General features: G+C 37.5%; 4 protein-coding genes across 4 annotated transcripts; 2 read left to right on the top strand and 2 right to left on the bottom strand.

Annotated features, from left to right (window-relative positions):
* Positions 1-15,343: 15,343 nt before the first annotated feature.
* Positions 15,344-15,526, top strand: K441DRAFT_460501 (uncharacterized protein; the record flags this gene model as incomplete). Its single annotated transcript, XM_067641768.1, has 1 exon — positions 15,344-15,526. A coding segment is annotated over one exon (183 nt), but the record flags the coding sequence as incomplete, so codon positions are not given.
* Positions 15,527-15,926: 400 nt separating this feature from the next.
* Positions 15,927-17,338, bottom strand: K441DRAFT_704048 (uncharacterized protein; the record flags this gene model as incomplete). Its single annotated transcript, XM_067653512.1, has 5 exons — positions 15,927-16,580; positions 16,636-16,815; positions 16,873-17,003; positions 17,059-17,226; positions 17,302-17,338. 5 exons carry the CDS (start codon positions 17,336-17,338, stop codon positions 16,014-16,016), a joined length of 1,083 nt encoding a protein of 360 aa, XP_067506812.1. The 3' UTR covers positions 15,927-16,013.
* A 945-nt stretch (positions 17,339-18,283) lies between these two features.
* K441DRAFT_656045 (NAD(P)-binding protein) lies at positions 18,284-18,991 on the top strand. The gene is made up of 2 exons (XM_067647952.1): positions 18,284-18,620; positions 18,674-18,991. Exons 1-2 carry the CDS (start codon positions 18,311-18,313, stop codon positions 18,943-18,945), a joined length of 582 nt encoding a protein of 193 aa, XP_067506811.1. The 5' UTR covers positions 18,284-18,310; the 3' UTR covers positions 18,946-18,991.
* Positions 18,992-20,073: 1,082 nt separating this feature from the next.
* K441DRAFT_631439 (flavin-containing monooxygenase) lies at positions 20,074-21,858 on the bottom strand. The gene is made up of 3 exons (XM_067646314.1): positions 21,680-21,858; positions 20,970-21,630; positions 20,074-20,894 (listed from the first exon to the last, which is right to left on the bottom strand). The coding sequence occupies exons 1-3, from the start codon at positions 21,751-21,753 to the stop codon at positions 20,082-20,084; spliced, it is 1,548 nt and encodes a 515-aa protein (XP_067506810.1). The 5' UTR covers positions 21,754-21,858; the 3' UTR covers positions 20,074-20,081.
* Positions 21,859-22,027: the final 169 nt, after the last annotated feature.

Genomic DNA, 22,027 nt, shown 5'->3' with positions numbered 1-22,027 from the left:
TTTTATTATAACAACGTATACCAAATTCATAAGGACGCTAAGTATAGCGTAAGCTACTAGCTATAGAAGCTAGTACCTATAAAATATAAAGGAACTAATAAACTAGTTCGCAGATCGGATATTAAGGACGATAAATTTAATATAGGTGAAATATTCCGTAATAATAAGGTAATAAGAGCGGTTTACTAGGAATATATAGCCATTAGAGATATTATACTAGAGGTAGAGGATAATTCTACTACGGAATAGGGAACATTAGTAGGGATTAAGACCCCACTAGATACGATATCTATTACTTTATAAGACGTAAAAAAAGTAGGATAGTAAACTACTTTAGCACTCGATAAAGGCAAAAAGCCAAAGGCTTAAGATTCTTAAGACAAGATAAGGTAAGCTTAAGGACCTATAATAGACGAAAACCGATAAAGTAGAGTAGTAGCTCAGTTTAAAGATATACGAATGAGCTCAGGACGGAGATTCCCGCTGGCATAAGATTCTTAAGACGAGATAAGTGAGATTTAAGACTCTTAAGATAAGATAAGAACACTAAGTAAGCCTAGTTAGACTAAGGCTAGAGCTAAGCTTAAGTTAGAAGCAAGCTTAGGATTAAAGAATCTAAGGGATTAAGAATTTGGAGTATAAATTAGGACATCCATAGATAAGAGGTAAGGAGCTTCTTTATAGATTAGAGAATCTGTAATATAAATAATAACTAGACTAGGAGACAGATATATAGACCTAGAGGACTTACTAGTAGAATATAGTATTCGGACTAAAGATTAAAAAGTTAATACTAAGATTAAGAAGTAAGACGACTTTAAAGATCTAAGCGCAAGGCGCAAACTAAAGGAAACCATAGAAGAATTTAGAGTAAGAATTATCGCATAGTAAGAACAGAAACTAGATAAGAGATTTAGCGTATTAGGACGTATAAGGGACAGAGCGCTAGTATAAAGAATTACTAATAGGTTAAAAGCAGATATATTAAGAGCCAAGTGGCTTACTAAACTAGAAAACGAAGAGGATTTAGGAATCCCTACTAGGTTTAAAGAACGACATATAAAGGGCTATTATAATATAGTAATAAAAAGATACTTCTTTACGGATAGACCATATACACTCTAATAGCTGTACTAAAAGTAGTATAGGCAAAGACATAATAATAAGTGGGAAGATTTCTATATATAGTTAGATAAAAAAGTTATCTAAGACTACCTAATTATAGAAAAGGCTATAACTTATATTAAGGGGGCCTTAATTATAATATTAAAGGATCTAAAGGAGCGTTTAGAGGACTAGAGAAGCGAAAGGTATATCTTAGTACCTGTAAATAAAGTCGCAACGTTTAGATTAATACGGCAGAGGTTTAAACTTAAGGATAAAGATAAGCTAAGAGTTAACCTAAAGCACCTAGCATACTATATATTATCATAGATTGCGTATATAGACGATATATACGAAATATATAAGAATCTAAAGGAAAAGAATCGGAAATACCCTATAAGGATATACTAGATAACGGATAAGCAGTAATATAGGAATGCTAAATATATACACGGATGGCATCTAGCAGAAGTCTAAGAGGAAGGAGATTTAATACTTTAACTAGGAAGATTCCTTACGGAAGAATGCTTAGATAGATAATAGTAGTGGGAATGCCTAGAGAATATATGTCTATAGTATATTAAAGACAAAAAGCGAACTAGGTATTGGCTAAAGAGTAAGCTAAGCGCGATAGGATTAAGTAGCTAATAGTTAGGAAAAGTAGAGGCCTATAGGACTAGAGGGAGCTAGTGGTAGAGCCTTAAACCCTTAAAGGAATTTAAGGACGGCACCTAAATTTACGAGTTAAATGGTAAGATTAATAGTTTAAGGCATTAATAGATAGTGGAGCAATAAGGAACTATATCTCGCTAGCAGCAGTTAAAAGGATAGGATTACCTTATAGATAAAAGGAGCAACCTTATCTATTAGTCACGATTTTAGGAGATCTAATAGCCTACAGAGGAGGGATCATTAGTCTTAAAACAGGACCTATTTAGTTAACTATTAAAGGGAAATAAATTAAGATGTCTTTTAATATCCTACCATTAGGACGGGATAAGGTAGTACTAGGAATACCTTAGTTATAGGAATATAACCTAAGGATCGATTGGATCACAGGTTAGGTTAATATTAAGGATACTTAATACCGTAAGATATAACAACAAGCTAAGTTAGTATAATACTAAGTTAGAGTAATATATAAAGAGACTAAGCGAGGCTTAAGTTATATACTAAAGAGATACTATAAGTATGGCAAGAAGTTATGGTTACTAGAAAGTAAAAAGCTGTTAAAGTATGCAGTATAGGACTATAAGATAGAGTTAGAACTAGGAATAAGTCTAAAGTTCTTTCCAATCTATAAGCTTACCGAAGAAGAAGGTAGAGTATTAAAAGAGTTTATCTAGGAAAACTTATAAAAGGGATATATTAGACTATTGTAGTTATTAGCAGGTTATCTAGTACTATTTATACTAAAGAAGAATAGTAAACTAAGGCTATATATTAACTATAGATAGTTAAATAGCATTACCAGAAAGGATAGGTATCCTTTACCCTTAATTAGCGAAATCTAAGACAGGATAGGTAATGCGTAAATCTTTATAAAAATAGATCTAAGATAGGCGTACTATTAGATTAGAATTAAGGAAGGCAATAAGTGGAAGGCAGCCTTTAGGTTAAAGGAAGGACTATATAAACTATTAGTTATGCAATTCGGGCTTATAAATGTATTAGTAATATTCTAGAAGCGTATTAACAATATATTAGGAAAATACTTAGATAAATTTATTATAGTATACCTTGACGATATTATTATCTACTTAATAACTAAGGAAGAACACGGGGAATACATTAAATAGGTCTTAAGGAGACTATAGGAAGAACAGATGCTAGTAGTAATTAAAAAATGCGAGTTCTTTACTAGGAAGACTAATTTTGTAGGATTTATTATTAAACTAGGCTAACTTAGTATAGATCTAAAAAAGATTAAGGCTATAGTAAATTAGTAAGAACTAGAGAACGTTATGTAGTTAAGGTTATTTTTAGGGTTTTGTAATTACTATAGAAGGTTTATAGCGCAGTAGTTAAAAGATATTAAACTATTTACGTAATTAATAAAGAAAGAAGAACTATGGGTATAGGGAGAGAAATAAAGAGAGCTCTTTAAGAAAGTTAAAGAGTTATTTACCTAGGAGCTAGTTCTTAAGATCTATTAACTAGGACTAGAGACGGTTATAGAAATAGATGTATTAGACTATATACTAGGGGCGTNCTTTATATAGAAATATTAAGATGGATAGNACCTAGTGGNATACTATAGTNNNAANATAANACTACTAGAGTTAAACTATAACATCTATAATAAGGAGTTGCTAGGTATAGTTGCAGTATTAAAGAAATAGAGAGCATTTTTATAAGGTATAGAGAAACTATTTATAGTTAAGACGGATTATAAGAACCTAATAGAATTCCTAATAATAAAGGAACTTAACTAAAGACAGGTTAGATGGGCAGAGATACTTATAGAATACTATTTTAAGATTTAGTATACTAAGGGTATAGACAACATACAAGCAGACGCTCTAAGTAGAAAGGCTAAACTATAAAATAACGAAAAGCTATTAGGGGCTTTACTATAAAAGGATATAGATAAACTAATTAGGTATAATTATCCAAAGATTATAGTAACTTAAGAGAGCAATAAACTAGAGAAAGTTTATAAGATATTAAAAAGCTTTTAGGAACAAAGAATTCTAGAAGTATAGCTAGAAGATCTATAGACGGATATATACGAAAATTGAGAAGTAATGTACATTCTAAGAAGCATAGTAGAGTAATTTATGGAAGAATTCTATAGGGGATTAACTTAGGGACATAATAGAGCTATGGGCTTAGTGTTAAGACTCTAAGAAGAGTATATTATTAATGAAATCTAAAGGATAGCTAGAAAAGTTATAAAATAATATTTAGATTGTTAAAGGAATAAACTAACGAGGTATAAGCTATATAGAGGGCTACAACCTATTAAAATACCAGAGAGACTATAGAAGGTTATATTATAGGACTTTATTATTAAGTTACTAAAGTTAAGAGATCCTATTACTAGGTAAGATTATAACATAATCTTAATAATAGTAGATAAGCTTATAAAGTAGGGATACTTTATAGCATGTATAAAAGAGATATTAGCGGAAGATGTCGCTAGAATCTATATTAAAGAAGTATTTGTAAGATATAGAGCACTAAGTAAGATTATATCGGATAGAGATTTAAGATTCGTAGTAACATTCTAGGAAGTGTTCTTAGTAGAGTAAGGAGTTTAAGCAGTAACTTCTACCGTATATTATTTATAGATAGATAGTTAAACGGAAAGACTAAATTAGACACTAGAATAGTATCTAAGGCATTATATTAATTATGCATAGAATAATTAGGTATTACTATTACTAGTTATATAGTTTATATATAATGCAACACCTTAAGAAGAAATAGGTATATTACTATTTAAGGCAAATTATGGATATAAGCNNANAACATNNTTNTTACTANAGTAAGTAAAGAAAACNAGTAGTATAGCTAAAGANAGAATAAAGATATTAATAAATCTTTATATAGACCTTATAGAATTAGTAAAGAAAGTATAAGAGAAAATAATAAAGTACTATAACGCTAAGAGATCTAAGGGACTAGATCTTAAGGGGGGAGATAAAGTATAGCTACTATATAAAAATTTTAAGAGTTAACGACTAAGTAAAAAGTTAGACTATGTTAGACTAGGACCTTTTAAAATTACGTAAAGAATTTCACCAGTTATATTTAAGTTAAACCTACTAGCTAAAATAAAGATCTACCCTATATAGCATATCGCAATGCTAGAGCTAGCATATAGGAATATTAAGCTACTAGTTTATAAAGTAGACACGTATAGAGGACAAGAAGAAGACAAATGGCAAGTTTTGAGGATTGTTAATTATAAAGATATTAACAATAAAATATGGTATAAGGTTAAGTAGATAGGCTATAATAAGACTACCTAGGAACTACTAGAGAATTTAAAAAACGCTATAGGAAAGGTATAGGAGTATTGGAAGAGATTAGGTTAGGCAGCATTAATAAAGAAGGATCGCTAAAGAATGAGTTACCTAAGGGGGACCCAAGAAGAGCAGTTGCCGAGCTATTTAGATCTATTTCCTTCTCTATTAGAAGAGAATCCGTTCTTTTATCGCCAAGTTCCTATAAACCTTATTTTATAAGTTTTTACTCCTTAAAACGAACCTTCTTATAAACCTTCTTAAGACGGAGTAAACGAGTAGACGCCGTAATATAAGCATCTAGGGCCTTTTATTCCGCATTATAAAAATATTCTAACTTAGTAAGGGCTTAAGACAGTTTACTATCTAGCTATGTAGTAGCAGATTAAATATAAGACCCTAAGACAAATTAATTAGGGAACTAGACGACTATTAAGAGTAATAGGTCGCGTATATTTAGCATTAAAGGTAGAGCGAACGTCGTAAGACGAACGAATATTTGCTTTAGTGTACTTTAAGTAAGAGAATAGTTATCGCGAAGATAGGTTCGCTAACGCAATATAAACTAACCCCTTTTTTAAACAGCGAGAATACGGAGATAGTATAATCTCACTAAGAGATAATATTGCAGTAATAGTGTGAGCACGACGTTGGGTGTATAAAGAAGAAATTGCTTTAGGTATAATAAGTAATAATATTAACTAAATTAATTAGACGGATATTANACCTNTANTAAANAACNTNNAGATANTNNNNATCTTTAAGNACNAAGATANANAGGAGGGAGATNGTNTTANNGACGCTTTAAGTATAATATTATAACTACTTAGAGAAGAGACGGAAGAAGCTAGTTAGTTAATTTAGGCACGGTCTAAAATAGAGCCGGTAGAACCATATGATGAGGAATAGTAACTAAGGTTATATAATATGCTACGTATTAAATAAGAGGAATAGGAGGAACTTATATACCTTACGTATAAGACGTATATTATGTATAAGAAGGATTTTATAGAAGTACGGTTGTATATTTAAGGACCCTCAGTCCCTACCTAGATAGTTCCTTCCTTATAGTGATTCTTAGAATATAATTAAAGTTAATCTGTTAGGCAACCACTCTACCAGTTATTATTACTTGTCGACTATTATTACTTGCATTTCCTATACACCTAGCCCAATAACAGGACCTACCGTAGTTCTTGCTACAAGGTTCCATTACATAGGGGATAGGCTAGGAGAACATATTAGTATAAAAGTGCTCTATAAAGATTACCTAGTTAAAGTCCTAGCGGTTCCCCTAAGCCTTAGGGTAGAAAAGGGACGCCAGGCGGATAATATAGCAATTATATATAAGATAGTAAAATAAACGGAACGCCTTATATTAGGACTTAAGATTACCCAAATCTAATAGCTTTAATAGGAAAATGTAAACTAAGTATATAATAAGAATAATAAAAGAACACGAGGGTCGCCAGAGACTTGCTAGGGAAACGCTAGTTAAACGTATAGCTTCCTTATCGTCAGCATATATATACCAGGAATGCAAAAACTCCTTATTTAAAAAGGTATTATTATAAATGGCCTTATATACAATATAAGGCTCTATAACTATAGACTTCGCCTAAAATAATGTTATTGCTGTGTATAATAGGGGCACACTTAATCTATATACGCAGTATAGGTATACTGCGGCTACTATGCAGGCCCCCATAATATAAGACACTGCTTAAATTAAAACTAAATAAAATGTATAAACTGCTACTAAAGTATATATAAGGCGTAGGAGAGAGAAAACTGCATTAAATATAAGAGATGGAAGGTAAGGGCTTAACAGCTGTAGGAATAACTATATGCTAGGTTATACGAATAGAAATAATAGGCAATAAGCTAGGGGAGCATAGGTACCTTTCTAGCGTTTCCTACCTTTAATACTAGAGGGCTAGGCTAGCTATCCCAAGCCTTAACGGGCTAGAAGTGATGCCGCGCGATATTACTAGACTGTATAGGGATATAAGGGTTATAGGGGACATAAGGGAGAGGACGCCCTATAGGAAGACCCTTATAGATAGCTATAGTAAGCTTAAGACTAGGATAGTTAAAAATTAGACTTAACGCGGCAAATATAATATTTATAGCCGACTTTTAAAGGGTATATAGCCAACTAGTAAGAATAGGGGAAGAACCGGAGATAATAACAGATTTAGATATAGAAGCGCTAGTAAGAACATAAGACATGGGAATAGAAAGCTCTATATAAAATAAGTAGTAACTAGGGTGCAGATATAAGAGATAGAAGTTTTAAATATCCTAGAGAAAGTAAAAATAAAAGAAGCGAGGAATAATAGAGAGGCGAAGGACCCTCGCTGGGGGTCCGCCACCTATCTATTATATAGTATAACTATAGCAATACAAACTACTATCTTATAAGGCCCTTACTAGACAGTCTAGACCTAGAGAAACACTATATCCTTGCTATATAAGAGCCGTACTATAATACCTATATACAATCAATATATTGCCCCTAAGGATTCTAGCTCCTATACGAACCAAAAGCAGCTATATGCGTATGCTTTATAATTAGTAAGACTATTAGCCTATCCTTATAGTTATAGCAGGCAGTTAATCTAAATATTATAGTTATAACAATCTAGACATATAGAGGACCGGTATAAATCATTAATGTGTATAACCTTAGGGTTAAAGGGGTCCCATAAATAGAGAATATTATATTAGTAATAAGCTTACTCGAAACCGAAGGCATAAAGTCTATTCTATTAGGAGACATAAACCTCTACTATCTGCGGTAGGGGGGTATCTACGCCGCTGCTAAATAATAGGTAGAGTGCCTACTAAAAGCTATAAACACCTAGGGCCTTAAGCTGGCCACCCCCCCTAAAGCAATTATATGGTAATAAGGACCCGCTAGAAGTATAATTGACCTTATATTTATAGACGAAGGCCTATACTAAAGACTTAAAAGGTGCAACCCTAAAAAAGAATAGGCACTTACCTTAGACCATATCCCTATCTAGATATAGCTAGATTTAGATATTAAGGCGTAACTAAATAGCAAAAGATACGTAATAAGGATGCTTAAGGTAGACAGTTTTTTAAATACAGTTAAATAACAACTCTAAGACCTAGAAGAAATCCACCTAACACTAAATAAGCGAGGCTTATTAGCCACCCTTAAGGAAATTAACCGAAGACTAGAAAGGATCTAGGCAGCAATTAAAAATGGGCTAGAAGAGCACTGCCCAGTCTTAAGACTGGGCCCTTACGCGCGATACGCATAGTCTATATAATGCGCGGTTTTTATAACTAGCTAACGACGAGTAAGAAGGAAATACTTAAGTAGCTATAACTCTAAAGATAAGAGATAATATAAAGATATAAGAAACTAGTTAAAGAATACCCTAAAAAAAGAAGCAAGGAATAATTGGAGACGATTTATAAACGAGTATACTTCTAACCTAAACCTCCCCTATAATAAGGGCCTGTGGGCTATAGCGAAATAGGTAAAGAAAAAGGTAGGGCGACTAGTAGAAGACCTATATTTACCACCCCTATAAAGAGCAGGGGAATTACAGGCCACTAATAATAACGATAAGAAGGCAAAGATCCTTATAGAAAGGTTTTTCCCCTAACTAGCTCTAGCAGACCTTAGTAATATTACGGGTGAAGCACTAGTGACTCGCCTGTGGGTTAATAGCAACATAATAATAGAGGAAATAGCTAGAACTATTAGCTGTCTTTTAAATAACATAGTACTAGGTCCAGATGGGATTCTAAATAAGGCCTTAAAGACCTATGGACTACTTATAGCACCCTAGCTTATAGATATAGCCAGAGTATGCTTTACTATAGGCTACTACCTATAACTCGGAAGATTTATAATAACGGTTATTTTACGAAAAGAAGGTAAAGCAGATTACTTAATCCTAGGAAGCTACCGCCCTATTGCCTTAGAAAAGGTAATAGCGGACTATATGGTAGACACGGCCGAGGAATATACCCTATTACCACAGAGCCAAATAGGGGTAAGAAAGAACCGCTTAACACTATTAGCACTTACGCTACTTACTACCACTATTAAATCTACATGGGCGATGCGAAGGGACTTTATAGTATTAATGCTTAGCCTAGATATTAGTGACGCCTACAATAACGTACCCCATAAGCGCCTTCTATATATCCTTAGGGTAAAAGGCTTCCTAGAGTGGATTATATAATTTGTCTAAGGGTTTATAGGTTAAAAAGAAACATTACTAGTCTTTAGCGGATACTAGAGCCCCCCTATTGCAGTTATAACAAGAATACTATAAGGATTACCCCTCTTGCCTATACTCTTCCTTTTCTTTATAAGCAACCTACTTAACTCCTTTAAGGAAGGGGCGACCTAGGGGATAGGCTTTGTTAACGACACAAACCTAATTATATATGGGCTATTAGCCGTAAAGAACTATAGAATGCTAGAGAAAGCTTATAACACCTATATAGAATAGGCAAGACGATATAAAGTCTAATTCTTACTAGAGAAATACCAGCTAATCTATTTTATAAGAAAACGTAACTAATTTATAGATCTTTAGCATATAATCCGCATCTAAGGCTTTAGGGGTTAACTAGTTTAGGGCCTAAGGGTATTAGGAGTATGGGTAGATAGTAAGCTCCGGTGGAGCGTATATGCGGCGTAAGTGGCCTATAAGGGCTAAGCACAGTATATCGCATTATTTAGGATCGTTAATTCTATATAGGGCCTATGCTTTTAGAGGTCACGCCTACTATATATAGCAGTTGTCCGGCTAACTATGACGTATAGGTCTAGTATTTGGGCCATTAGAGAATTTAAGAAAGGCCCCCCTAAGTCACTCCTTAAACTACTCTAAAAGGTCTAAATAGCCTGCCTTTAGAGTATAATAGGCGGATATAAGCAAACGGCTATAGCACTGCTTAAGAAGGAAGCCAATATTCCCCCCCTATAACTATATATTAAAGCTACTGCAATATAAAGGGCCTAAAATAAACGCAACTCTAATGTTATAAAGTATATTAAGATACGCCTAAATAAACTATAGAGGGACCCTAGGGCGCCCTATAGGAGAATAAACTAATAACCCTAAAGTAGGGAAGACATATTAGAGAAACAGGTAAAAAAAGTAGAAGAAGAATAGTGCTGCTTTAGGGCCTAGGCCTATATAGAGGAGGAAGGGAGATATATAAGAGGCCAGTAAAGATAATAGTAAGAGAGAGAAAGGAGCTAAAGTAGAGCATAAAAGAATATTGGGAAACTATCTACCGTAATGCAATACTGGTTAAACTAACGCTAGAGAGATATATAGGAGTTAAAGGTATAGAGGCTAACTAAGGTAAGAGGAACCTAAGCCGTAGTATGGTTAACGCTATAGGGGGTAAATACTCTAAGGCTCCGAGAAGGCCTAATAAAGGCAGAAAATATAATAGCGATACTCTTAAGAATAGAAATAATAGGACTAAAAGACTGGCTCTACCAGGTGGGTATTTTAGTAGGTAGCCTAAGATGTAAATGTGGCTGGCTAAGACAGATACCAAAACACGTAATACTGCTATGCCCCTTATACATTAACTAAGAAGTAATGCTTTTAGTAGCTAGCATAGAGAACTATAATATATTGCTCTTAATATAAAAAGGCCTTAAGGCGGTTACCTAGTGGCTTATTAGCTAAAATATACTAAACTAGTTCTAGGTTATAAGGGAAATAGTAATAAAGGATAGGGGGGCGAGCAACGGGCGCCCCCTAATAACTCTATAGTAGTAGAGTAAAGTTTATAATACTAGCGCGTCCGTAGGCTTGTTACGGCAGCAGTGGTTCCTAAGGAGGTTAAAAAGTAAGGTAGTAGGAGTACTATAGGTAACTCGTAGGCGCCTTATAGGCGCCTTATAGGCGAGTCCTAAAAGGCGGGGAGATGGATCACGGGGTTTTCTTAAATAGAGTTTTCTCCCTACATGTATATAAGGAGTAGTCCGCGTAGGCCTAATAGGGATCCAAATTGGACGTTAAGCAATAAATTATTATTATTATTATTATATTATTCTTTAAACCTAGTAGAAATCCCTAAATCCTCTTCTTCTTCTAGTTTAGTAAGCTACTTAGCCCTTAGTGTACCTATTCTAGGTCTATTAGTAATTCTTTATACGGGTACTCTATCCCTTATATAACCTAGCACGCTAAATCTCTTATCTAGTTTCTGCTCTTACTATAAGGTAATTCTTACTTTAAATTCCTCTATAGTTTCTTTCTTTTTACATTTTATAAGTGGATTCTTAAAGTCTTTCTACTTTCTAATCTTTATATTAACTCTTTAATCTTTAGGCTAAATACTTTATTTACCTAGTAAGTCTTCTAGGTCTATATGTCTATCTTCTAGTCTAACCGCTGTTTATACTATAGATTCTCTAATCTATAAAGAAGCCTCTTACCTCTTATCTATGGGTGTCCTTATTTATACTCCGAATTCTTAACCCCTTAAGTTCTTTAATCCTAAACTTGCTGGTGTTCTTATCTCGTTTTAAGAGTCTTAAATCTCACTTATCTTACTTTAAAAGTCTTATACCTTTGGGAATTCTTGCCCTAAGCTTATTTATATATTCTTAAACTAAGCTATTACTTTGCTCTATCGGTTATTGTCTATTATAGGTCCTTAAGCTTACCTTATCTCGTCTTAAGAATCTTAGTCGTCTTTTATCTTATCTTAAGAATCTTAAGCCTTTATCCTTTTGCCTTTATTAAGTGCCGAAGTGGTTTGCTATCCTACTTCTCTTACATCTTGTAAAGCGATAGACATTATATCTAGTGGGGTTTTAATCCCTACTAATATTCCCTATTTTGTAGTGGAATTATCCTCTACCTCTTATATAACATCTCTGAGGTCTATATACTCCTAGTAAGCTGCCTATATTACCTTATTATTATAAAATATTTCGCCTATATTAAATTTATCGTCCTTAATGTCTAATCTGCGAACTAGTTTATTAGTTCCTCTATACTTTATAGATTTTGGCTCCTATAGCCAATAGCTTACGCCGTACTTAGCGTCTTTATAAATTTAGTATACGTTATTATAATAAAACGCAAAACTTTTAATTAAACACTCTTTTATTCCTTATAGTATACTATTATCCCTCTATATATATATATTTTCTACTAGTTTAGTTCCCTTTATTATATAGTAATTCTAATTATCTTTATAATCCCTTATAAAGTAACCTTATATTCTATAATTTATATAAGCTCCGTCTTTAAACTATTAACTTTACTATAAAGTCCGCCTAAACATCTTCTGCTGTTAAGATCTCTAATTTAGCCTCTGCTTCTTAGTCCTATAATTACTAGATCCTTAACCTTTAGGTTTTTATAGTTTTTTACTCTATCTCTTATAGGTTTCTTTAGTACTACTTAGGTCCATTAGCTTTACGCTATACTATAGTTTCTAACTTAGCTTTAGTCGTTATATACTTTACATCTTATATAACTATAGAACTCTATCCTAGCCTCTTTTAGCTTATTCCCTTTAGTAGATCTAATTATTAATCTTAATTACTTAATTTATTAGTTCCCTTAGGGTGTCCGCATCTTCTATTAGGATAATCACGTCCTAGACTTTAGCCTTAAGTCCCTGTTTATACTATACTATAAGCGCCTTATTATTCCATTTAACTTATATAGCTAACGTTTAGAACTATATTATATACTTAATTGCTAAGGTTTATTACGTAATATCTTAGAGTTTTCTTTCCGCTATAGTTACTACCTCTAGATCTCTAAATATTTATATAAGTCGCTTCGTAAACCCCTCCTAACTTAAGAATATAAACCGCACCTCTTAATTAGTAGTTGTTATTCTATTTACCTATATTTCTATAAGGTAAGGCTTAAACCACTTAAGTGCCCTTCCTAATAGGAATAGTCCTATATAAGCTATTCGATCTATAGGTATTAGTAGTTTCGCTCCTTCTTACGTAACCTTAAAGTGCATTTACGTAAGAAATCCTTTAAGTTTTAATCTCTCCCCTAAGAATCTCTTAATTAAAGGTAACTTAATCTTTACTACCCCTATCCCGTTAATTCTTTATTTAAGTATTACATTATTCTCTATTAACTAGTTAACTATCTTTTATAGTTATTTAACCGTTATAGATTGCTATAAGTTAGTATTTGCTATATTAGTGTTACCTTCTAGCCTTAAAGTAGTTGCTGCCGTTAATAGCGTTATAGTGGCTGCTTTTAGTGGCATGTTGTTTAACTTTCTATATTTAATACCGTAACTAGGTAGTAATTGTATAACAGAACCTTATAGCAGGTACTATAATAGGCTTATTAATAGGCTAGGTATATAGGTNATGTAAATTAAAGTTAACAACGTAATAATAACTAGTGGAGTGGTTGCCTAATAGATTAACTCTAATTATATTCTAAGAATTACTATAAGGAAGGAACTATCTAGGTAGGGACCGTGGTTCTTTAAATACATAACCGTACTTCTAAGAAATCCTTCTTATACGTAATATACGTGCGCTTTATTTACTCTGTTACGGATTATATAGATCCCATAGATTATATAGATCACTTCACGTAACCTTAGTTACTATTCCTCGTTACATGGCTCTATCGATTCCATTCTAGACCGTGCTTAAATTAACCAACTAGCTTCTTCTAACTCTTCTCCAAGTAGTTGTAATATTGTATTTAAAGCGTCCGTAATATCTAGACTTTTATAACGCTAAGTATAGTATATATTTCCCTAATTACGAATTTAGAAGTACCTTAACAATTATATAAATAGACGGAGCTCCCTATTATAGAGCTTATATTACCATTACCAAGTTCTAGGAAGATAATATTAAGTTACTTTAATAGCTAGCAAACAGCTTAGATCTTAACCTAATTAAGGCCGTTTAGAATATAATAAAGACTTAAATAGCTAGGCGGAAGCCTTGCCCGTTAACAAAAAAAGCAATATAAGCAGCTATTAAATCTAAAAGGGAGAATCTAGAGGCCTACTACTTTAAGGATCTAGTTGCTTCTATACCTACACGCCTTTAGGCAGTAATTAAAGCAGAAGGGGGACTTACCAAGTAGTAGAGGACAGTAGAATGCTTAGAGGACGATTAGGATCTTAGAGGGCGATTAGGAGCTTAGAGGAGACATTTAGACACTTGTTTAATTGCTAAGCGTTAATTTTTATACTTATTTGGCTACTGTGACTTCAGAAATATTTGTATATAGGCAATCTACCATACAATCATTGGTTTTAAAAGCTTCATAAATTTTCAATATTGAGGTCTTTTAAAGCTCGCTGCCAAGACGGGGAAACTCATACTAATCTGTATAAGGATTTCCGCCCGAGAGGCGTCACTAGTAAGGCGCTAACCACCGGAATTGACGAGGTGGTATATAGTTCTCGTCACAAAGGTTCAAATAAGGGCCTCCTATTGGCTAATCCTTATCGATATCGTTGCGCCAGAATCAACGGGTTAAGGGATAGCGTAAGAAAGGCAGGTACAGTAAAGCGCACCGCTTCGCTTTATCCTAAACTAGCCTAACAGCCTATTCCACCGGAAGGTAGTATAAAACCGTAATTCTAGAGGCATTATACTAGTTAATATAGAGGGTTATAATAGCGGCCGTCCGAACGCGAGAGAAGCTTGGTATTTATAACACGTCTACGCTCCGCATACTCTATCCCTTGTCCTGGTGAAATGTGTCCTACGGTTATCGATAAGAGCCAGCCAATAGAATCAATAGGACTAAGGCTCCGTACGCGTACTTTTGATTCTGCCCTGTCGTAGAACATTTGGATAAGGGATATAGATTCGTTCTTCGTGACGACTCCACCTTATGGAGTCCACACCATCATACCCCTGCGTCCCCGTGTGACAGTTGCAAGCATTTAAAATAAGATGAAGTTTGTTTATTTTGATTTTGGAACCGGCAATAACTACATTAGGAAGGCGGTAGTATCCGACCGTCATACCCCTATCGCCGTCATAACCCTATCACCTACGTTATGGCTCTACCATCACAGCTCATTCAGCACTTAACTCATATTCATCTTTTCCTGAATACTGCTTACCGTGGCTGTCGGAGAATCAAACCATTTGGCAAGCTCAGCTCTGCTGCGAAAAATAGACGAACTGCGCGAGAAATGTGCCGGCCAACATGTTCCACTACCGCAACTAAGCGTCTATTCCCAGGGCATTACTCTATCGCTTGAAACTTATCTGCATATAGCTCGTTGGCGTTAGTGATCAAAGCCCTGGTAAATCATCTCTACCGGAAAGCTTAACAAATATTCCGTTTCCTCGTAATTTGGAGCTTTGCACACGCTATGCAACACAGATAACGTCGCGCCGTGGCTCCGGATCTCGAGTAGACATTACTATCATCCCAGGCCCTCATGCGTCTGACGCGCACAAAAGAAGCCTGGATGCTTATTGTCCGAGAATTCTATCTACAGAAGACTTCCGTGCCAAATTCCCTAGAATTTTGGACGAGGTTGGTCTCATTCCCCTCGCCATTGGGGCGCGGGGTGGTTCGTAGGGCTTGACTGCCGATTTATAGCTCTTGCCGGTGGCAGGATCTAAGCCGTTCCAGAGGAGCCAGGCGAATTCTCGCGATGGCGAACTTGATTCCGCTTGAAAATGGGAAGACGGGTCAAAGCTGAATCCTGCCAGTGTGGACACCAGTTAATAATTGAAGCGGCGTTGTGTTGTGGTACTACAACTCGGCATATTCGCAAGTATGAAATGATCTAAAGCGGTCTATTTTGGTTTCACTGTGGACACACGGGCTTTATTTTCTTACTTTTTCATCTATTGGGTAACATACTATCTCAGGTAATCTATTTCGGGAGAAATGAAAACTCCCTTCTTTGCAACAAGAAATAAAAAATAGGCAATAATTACGGAATGATTTTTACCTCCCTCATCAACTCAAAAGCCTCCAAATACCCCTCCACCGTATCCCTCGTCTCCGCAAACCCAATTCCCCTCGACTTACTCAGATCATACTCCCTCCCAAAAACTGCCATTCCCATCATCATCGTCAAAAACCCAAAGTCGGTCTTCTCCAGCGCGCCTTCCTTCAAACCATGCTCCTTCACCCACGTTGGCCACTCCTTACGATGTTCTTGCATGTAGGCATCAATATTGAAGCTTTCGTCAGGGCCGGTACCCACGAGGCCGAAATACGAGGTGAGGCTCGGCCACAACTTTTCCCAACTCGTACCGTCAGACTCGTCACCGACGTTGAATGCTTGGCTGGCGGTGAGATCTGGGTGGAGGGAAGCGTAAATATGAAAATGTGCGAGGAGTGATTGGGAGACGTCCGTATGGCGCGCGGTGAAGGCGGCTTGGGGTCCTGGATATGCTACGCTGGCACCGGGTCCTTCACAGGAGGCGTAGAAACTGAGAAAGAGACCGAGGGCTTGCGCCATGTTCATGGCGTTGTTGGAGGGGACGAACCCGGACTGTTGGCGTCTATCAGGTGCGTGAATAGGGAAGCCAGGGGTTGAAGGGACTTACCACGCCATCTGGTCGAACTTCTACAAACTTCCATTTCTTGCCTCTTGAGAGCTTCTCAAGTAAATCGTACTGGGCGTAGTACATGATGTTCGAGGCATAAGGTTCTGGAATGCGAGAGTAAGATTCTTTGAGCGGGGTCTCGGAGACTCCGATTTTGTTTGCGAACTCGAAACCGTACGACTAGAAATGATAATTGTTGTTAGTACAGTTCCGAAGTCCAAATTAAATCAGAACTACCTTTCCACCCGTCTGGAATATCCAAACTTGTAAATTAGGACAGAGCCTCTCAACGGCAAGAAGAGCATTTTCGAGAATTTCAACATTCGCCTTCTTTATCCCCTCAAATCCCGTTCCATGTCCTGTATATGCTAGAAGAACAGCATAAATAAAAGTGGCAACATTCGGTCGCTTTCCAATGCTCACCTGAAAAGTATACATGCGTCACTCCCTCTATCCCATGAATTTTCTTCAAACTTGCCTCCACCTGAGATGCTCCAGCACTAAGGTCAATTCCGCTATACAACTGAAGCCTCTCATCTTCCGGAAGTAGTGCCTCGAGTTTTGTCAACGGGCGATTAGTGAGTCCAATCACTTAATCGAAAGTAGTTGGCGTTGGGTATTTCGGCGCTTCTTTAGCGACTGCCCACCCTGTGATGCCAGAGGCACCGAAGACGAGTGCACGATAACTTGAGTTTGAAGTCATGCTTATTAAATAAGGTGTTGTCGATGATTAAAAATGGGTTTAATGACTGAAATACTCTGGATGATTGAAATATTCTGCGCGATTGAGACGTTGTAGATTGATGTACGACTTACTGCTTCCATCTTCGAGGTCTATATACTTTGTCTCCATGGTAAATGTTTTCTACGGGGATATCAGAACCCGCTTGCAAACGGTGCAAAAGATGTCCGGCGGGAAGAACTTCTGTTGCTCTCCGGGACTTCTTAAGTGGAATGCCGACATAATCATATCAGAATTACAATATGGATGAATCAAGAATTTCTTATCTCGGTCCCAGACGATCATCCAATCACAAGCTACTTATATAATGGATTTATCAGCGGTTAGCGTCACGGCAAAACCCCGGCAAAAAGGTCTGAGACCGAGATAAAGAGTTTCAGATGCAGTGTGTGCTTTGTAACGAAAGCTTAGTGCAACCGGCGGCCTTACTGATCTCCGGTCGGCAGAACTTTCTCTCCGCTATTTTCGCCATCCTTGAAGAGGACTTGCTTAATATATATTGTGCTAAAGTCTCTATGGTTGCAATTATATTATCACTATTTCGAATTCAGTTCTTTGCAGTAACTCACGAAGTGCATTATCTACTTATCACTCACGACAAATAACCACGTGACCTTCACCAATACCCCTAACCAGCATATTTGACTCTACGTTATCAAAATGTCAAAGCGAACGGTCCTCATCACCGGCTGCACTAAAGGTAGCATCGGCTACTCGCTAGCCAAAGAATTCGCCGCGCAGGACTACCAAGTCTTCGCCACAACCCGTAACGTCACTAGCATGGCTGATCTCTCCACAATCCCCAACATCACGCTCCTACCCCTCGACATCACATCCCGTGACTCTGTTCTCTCCGCCCACTCCATCATCACCCAACAAACAGGAGGCAAACTCGACATCCTCTACCACAACGCCGGCTACCGCTCTCTCGGCATGGCCATCGAATCCCCCGTCGATGAAGCGTACAAGATGTTCAACACTAATCTCTTCGGGATCTTACTCGTGAATAGTGTGTTTGCAGATATGGTGATTAAAGCGAAAGGCAAGATTGTGTTTACGGGGAGTGTTTCGGGGTATACGCCGCATCCTTCACAAGCGGTGTATAATTCGAGTAAAGCGGCCGTGGAGTTGTATGCGAAGACGCTGAGGATTGAGATGAGGCCGTTTGGGGTGAGGGTTATGTTTGTGCTTACTGCGGCGGTGAATACGGGGATGTCAAGTGAGAGGGTGAAGCTTGCTGAGGGTAGGTTTCTGAACTTCCAGTGGGTTGAAGGGTGAAAAGCTGACAAGTGAAAGATTCTAATTATAGATATCTGGAAGGCAAAATCAATAAGGCGTGGGAGGAGCTGGAGGGTGATGCAATGAGCCAAAATGTTTATGCTAAACAAGTAGTTGCGAAGGTTGTGAAAACGAATCCGCCAGAAGAGATATGGTGTGGAACCGGTGCAACCACAACTTGGATGATAGAGACGCTTGGTATACGTTGGGTGTATAACATTTTCTTTTCGAGGATGTTCGGGTTAAATGAGATGTCTCCGTCGTTCAAAAAATATGTAAAAAGGCCTTAAAGGAGTATAGAAAAGGATAATGTAGGATAGAAGCAGAAAATCAGAGAGTTCCAATGTAACATTAATAGATTTCGAAAACTGTATGCTAAGAGGCTTTTCGACCAAGGCATTAATGTCGTTCTTCCATGTGGCCGAGAGCGCCATTCTCGAAAACGGTGAAGTTTTTGTGCTTCGACTTTGCCGTTGATTTGTGCGATGAAGCATTAAGACTCAAGTTATCTATAAAAAGAGCGATCAGAGCCCCGCATAGGGAAAACAGCAGTCTCACCACGGACTGAAGACCTCAACTTTTATAGAGGGCATTGACAGAAAAGCGGGTCACTGGCCCATAACCATCTCAGGAACAACTGCTTCCGAAAATAATGTTGATGTCAGCAAAACCAACGTCGAAATGTTATCTTCATTCAACTGGATCTGGTCTGAAGACAGTTCTTCAGCGACAGCCGTACCTAGTGAGCCATGGGAGGCACAATCTTACCGAGGCCACCCGCTGAGATGTTTCCACGCTTACCATCTGCTAAGGAGAGCCTCCTTCAACGGGAAGCAATCTCCCGTCACCCGCATGAACTTGAGCCGCTTTTTGCCTCCTTAAGGATCTGCTGACCAGACTTTAACTTCTCCGGAATCAATCTGACCACCCAGCTGAACAATCTTCGGAAGTTGTTCAAATATGTTTGTGGAAAAGAGCAAGACGCATTTAAGATCGAAACTCATTGATAACTCTATTCATGAACCGCTTCGGAGGTGATATAACTATTGCAAATGGTACGCAATAGGATGCTTCGTGCGGCCATGTGGTCGAGGAGTATGAAACGAGGTTCTATGAAGAACTTATCGAAATGCGAGCGAATAGCCACCACCGCGTCGTCAAGTACAACTTCCTCGGGTTACAAGTTGTCACACGGGAACGCAGGATGATGGTGTGGACTCCATAAGGTGAAGTTGTCACGAACAACGAATCTATATGCTACCTAAGCGAGGATCACGTGATCTCAGGAAGCTCTATAAGGCAGAACAGTCCTCTTTATAACAACTTGTCAGAACTCGTGTGAAGATTGATCTATGAAGAAAAGAGACTATATATACATGAGGTATGAGTCATAGGTAGGGGGGATCCCCCCTGTAGAACTCCTGAACTAAGCCACATTTGGCGTCTGACACAACTTGCCTTTATCCATTGCCATCTCCTTCAAATACTCCTCATAATTAAACCCAAGCTCCTTAATGCACCGCACTTTGTTCCTCTCCTCTCCCTTCGCTATAAACGCTCTGCGGATCTTCGGGAAATTTTCCCGGGCCCAAACTTCACATGGCCCCCAAGTTGGAGGCGCCTTACCCTTCCCCTTATTGCCCAATCCCTCCCTCGAGGGTGCAGCCAGCGCCCAATTTGACAGATTGTTGATGTAGTTGGCGTCTTTTGGGAATGGGAGGAAGTGGAATAAGCGCCCTGATCCCATTTCCTTAATCGTCTTGTCTTCCCACTCCCGCATCTCTTCATATGGTGGGAGTGATAGTCGCCCAGAATAAACGCGTGCAAGAACAGCACTCTGCGCTTCTGCTACAGGAAATGGAATAACCCGCTGCGGTAGTGCCAGAAATGATAATGTTGGCCGTGGCGAGTAGAAAAGATGCAGATAAGTATGCTGAACATGGGTACCGTCCCTAATAAGCTGTGGTTCAAGGCTTTTTAGAAATGGTAGAGAGTAGAAGTAGCCCGTGCAGAAGACAATAGCGTCAATCTCGGACTCAACGCGACCATTTTCGAAGCGGACAGAACGGGTTTCGGGGATGAAGGCGGAAATTTGGGGGAGCTCGAGCTTGCGCGGGTCGGGAGCAGGGAAGAGCATTGAAGTGGACTTTTGGGAACAGAGGACAGGTAGCTTGCAATATGTGGCTAACTGAGAGCTAACGTCAATGCCGGATGCAGAGTTTCCTACTACAACAACTTTCTTGAGCAATATCAGCGGTGACTCAAAAATAATATCGCATTTAAAGGATTCTGTTAGATAATATTCCAAACTTACTTTGCCCTCAAACTCCTCCGGCTTCCGGAAATACTTTGAATGGGAAATGATTCCTGGATATTTATCGTTCCATTCTTTGATTCCCTCGATATCAGGCACATATGGGACGATGAAATGACCGTTTGCTACTATTACAACATCATAGATTTCCTCTTTCTCCTCCATCGTCTCTAAATCTCTAGTTTTTACCTTCCAGCAATCCTGATTGGTGATAGGATTTTCATCAGTACTTGATTCTTCTATTCCCACGTCGACAACCTGCGTCTCAAACTTTACCAAATGCTTTACATCTTGTCCATACTTTTCGATGTATTCGAGGACGGTTTCGTGTTTTGGAAACAACTGCGATTCCTGTGGCCAGTCCAAGTCTGAAAATCCCATGAGACCGCGTTGTATGTTGGTCTCAAGTCTTTCGTATAGCGGCGAAATGAACGATGCTATTTTCTTTCCTTTCCTTTCTTCGTTAAACCCATTTTGAATATGCGGGAGCTGGCTTGATGAGCGCCAAATCGATTTGTCGATCTTCCCACTCGGATCAGTTTGGGGAACTGTGAAAATGTCCTCATCACGATCTTCTGGTGTATAATTCCAGATCCCACCAATAGAGCTACGCTGTTCGAAAACATCAATTCTCTCGAATGTTTTTTCGGCAAGAAGATATCTATTACGGTTTAGTGTTGTCTTCATTGACTGCAGAGCGCAAGACCTACTTGGCAGCTACTAGTCCGGAAGGTCCGGCGCCAATTATCGCAATGGTTTTTATCCTGTAGTTTGATGAAGCCATGTTTTAGATATTTGAAATAAGAGAGAACAAAAATAATTCCAAGTATGTAATGATTAATATTCAAGACACAAGGACCTCTTTGTGGATATCAAAATTAGATAAAACTCGACTAGAAATATGCCTTCAGTAATGTAAAGCTCCTTGGCCAAAATCACACTCTTTTCACAATGAGAAAATGCTCAGGCTTACCTGCCTCCGCTAATCCCACTTTGTGCTGTCGTTAGCGGTCACATCCGTAAGACAACAGCGGATTAGAAAATCTTAAGCCACAATC

This window comes from Cenococcum geophilum (genome assembly GCF_001692895.1).
Source record: "Cenococcum geophilum 1.58 unplaced genomic scaffold K441scaffold_10, whole genome shotgun sequence".
Lineage (NCBI taxonomy): Eukaryota > Fungi > Ascomycota > Dothideomycetes > Gloniales > Gloniaceae > Cenococcum > Cenococcum geophilum.
This window is presented reverse-complemented; position numbering and strand designations above follow the sequence as displayed.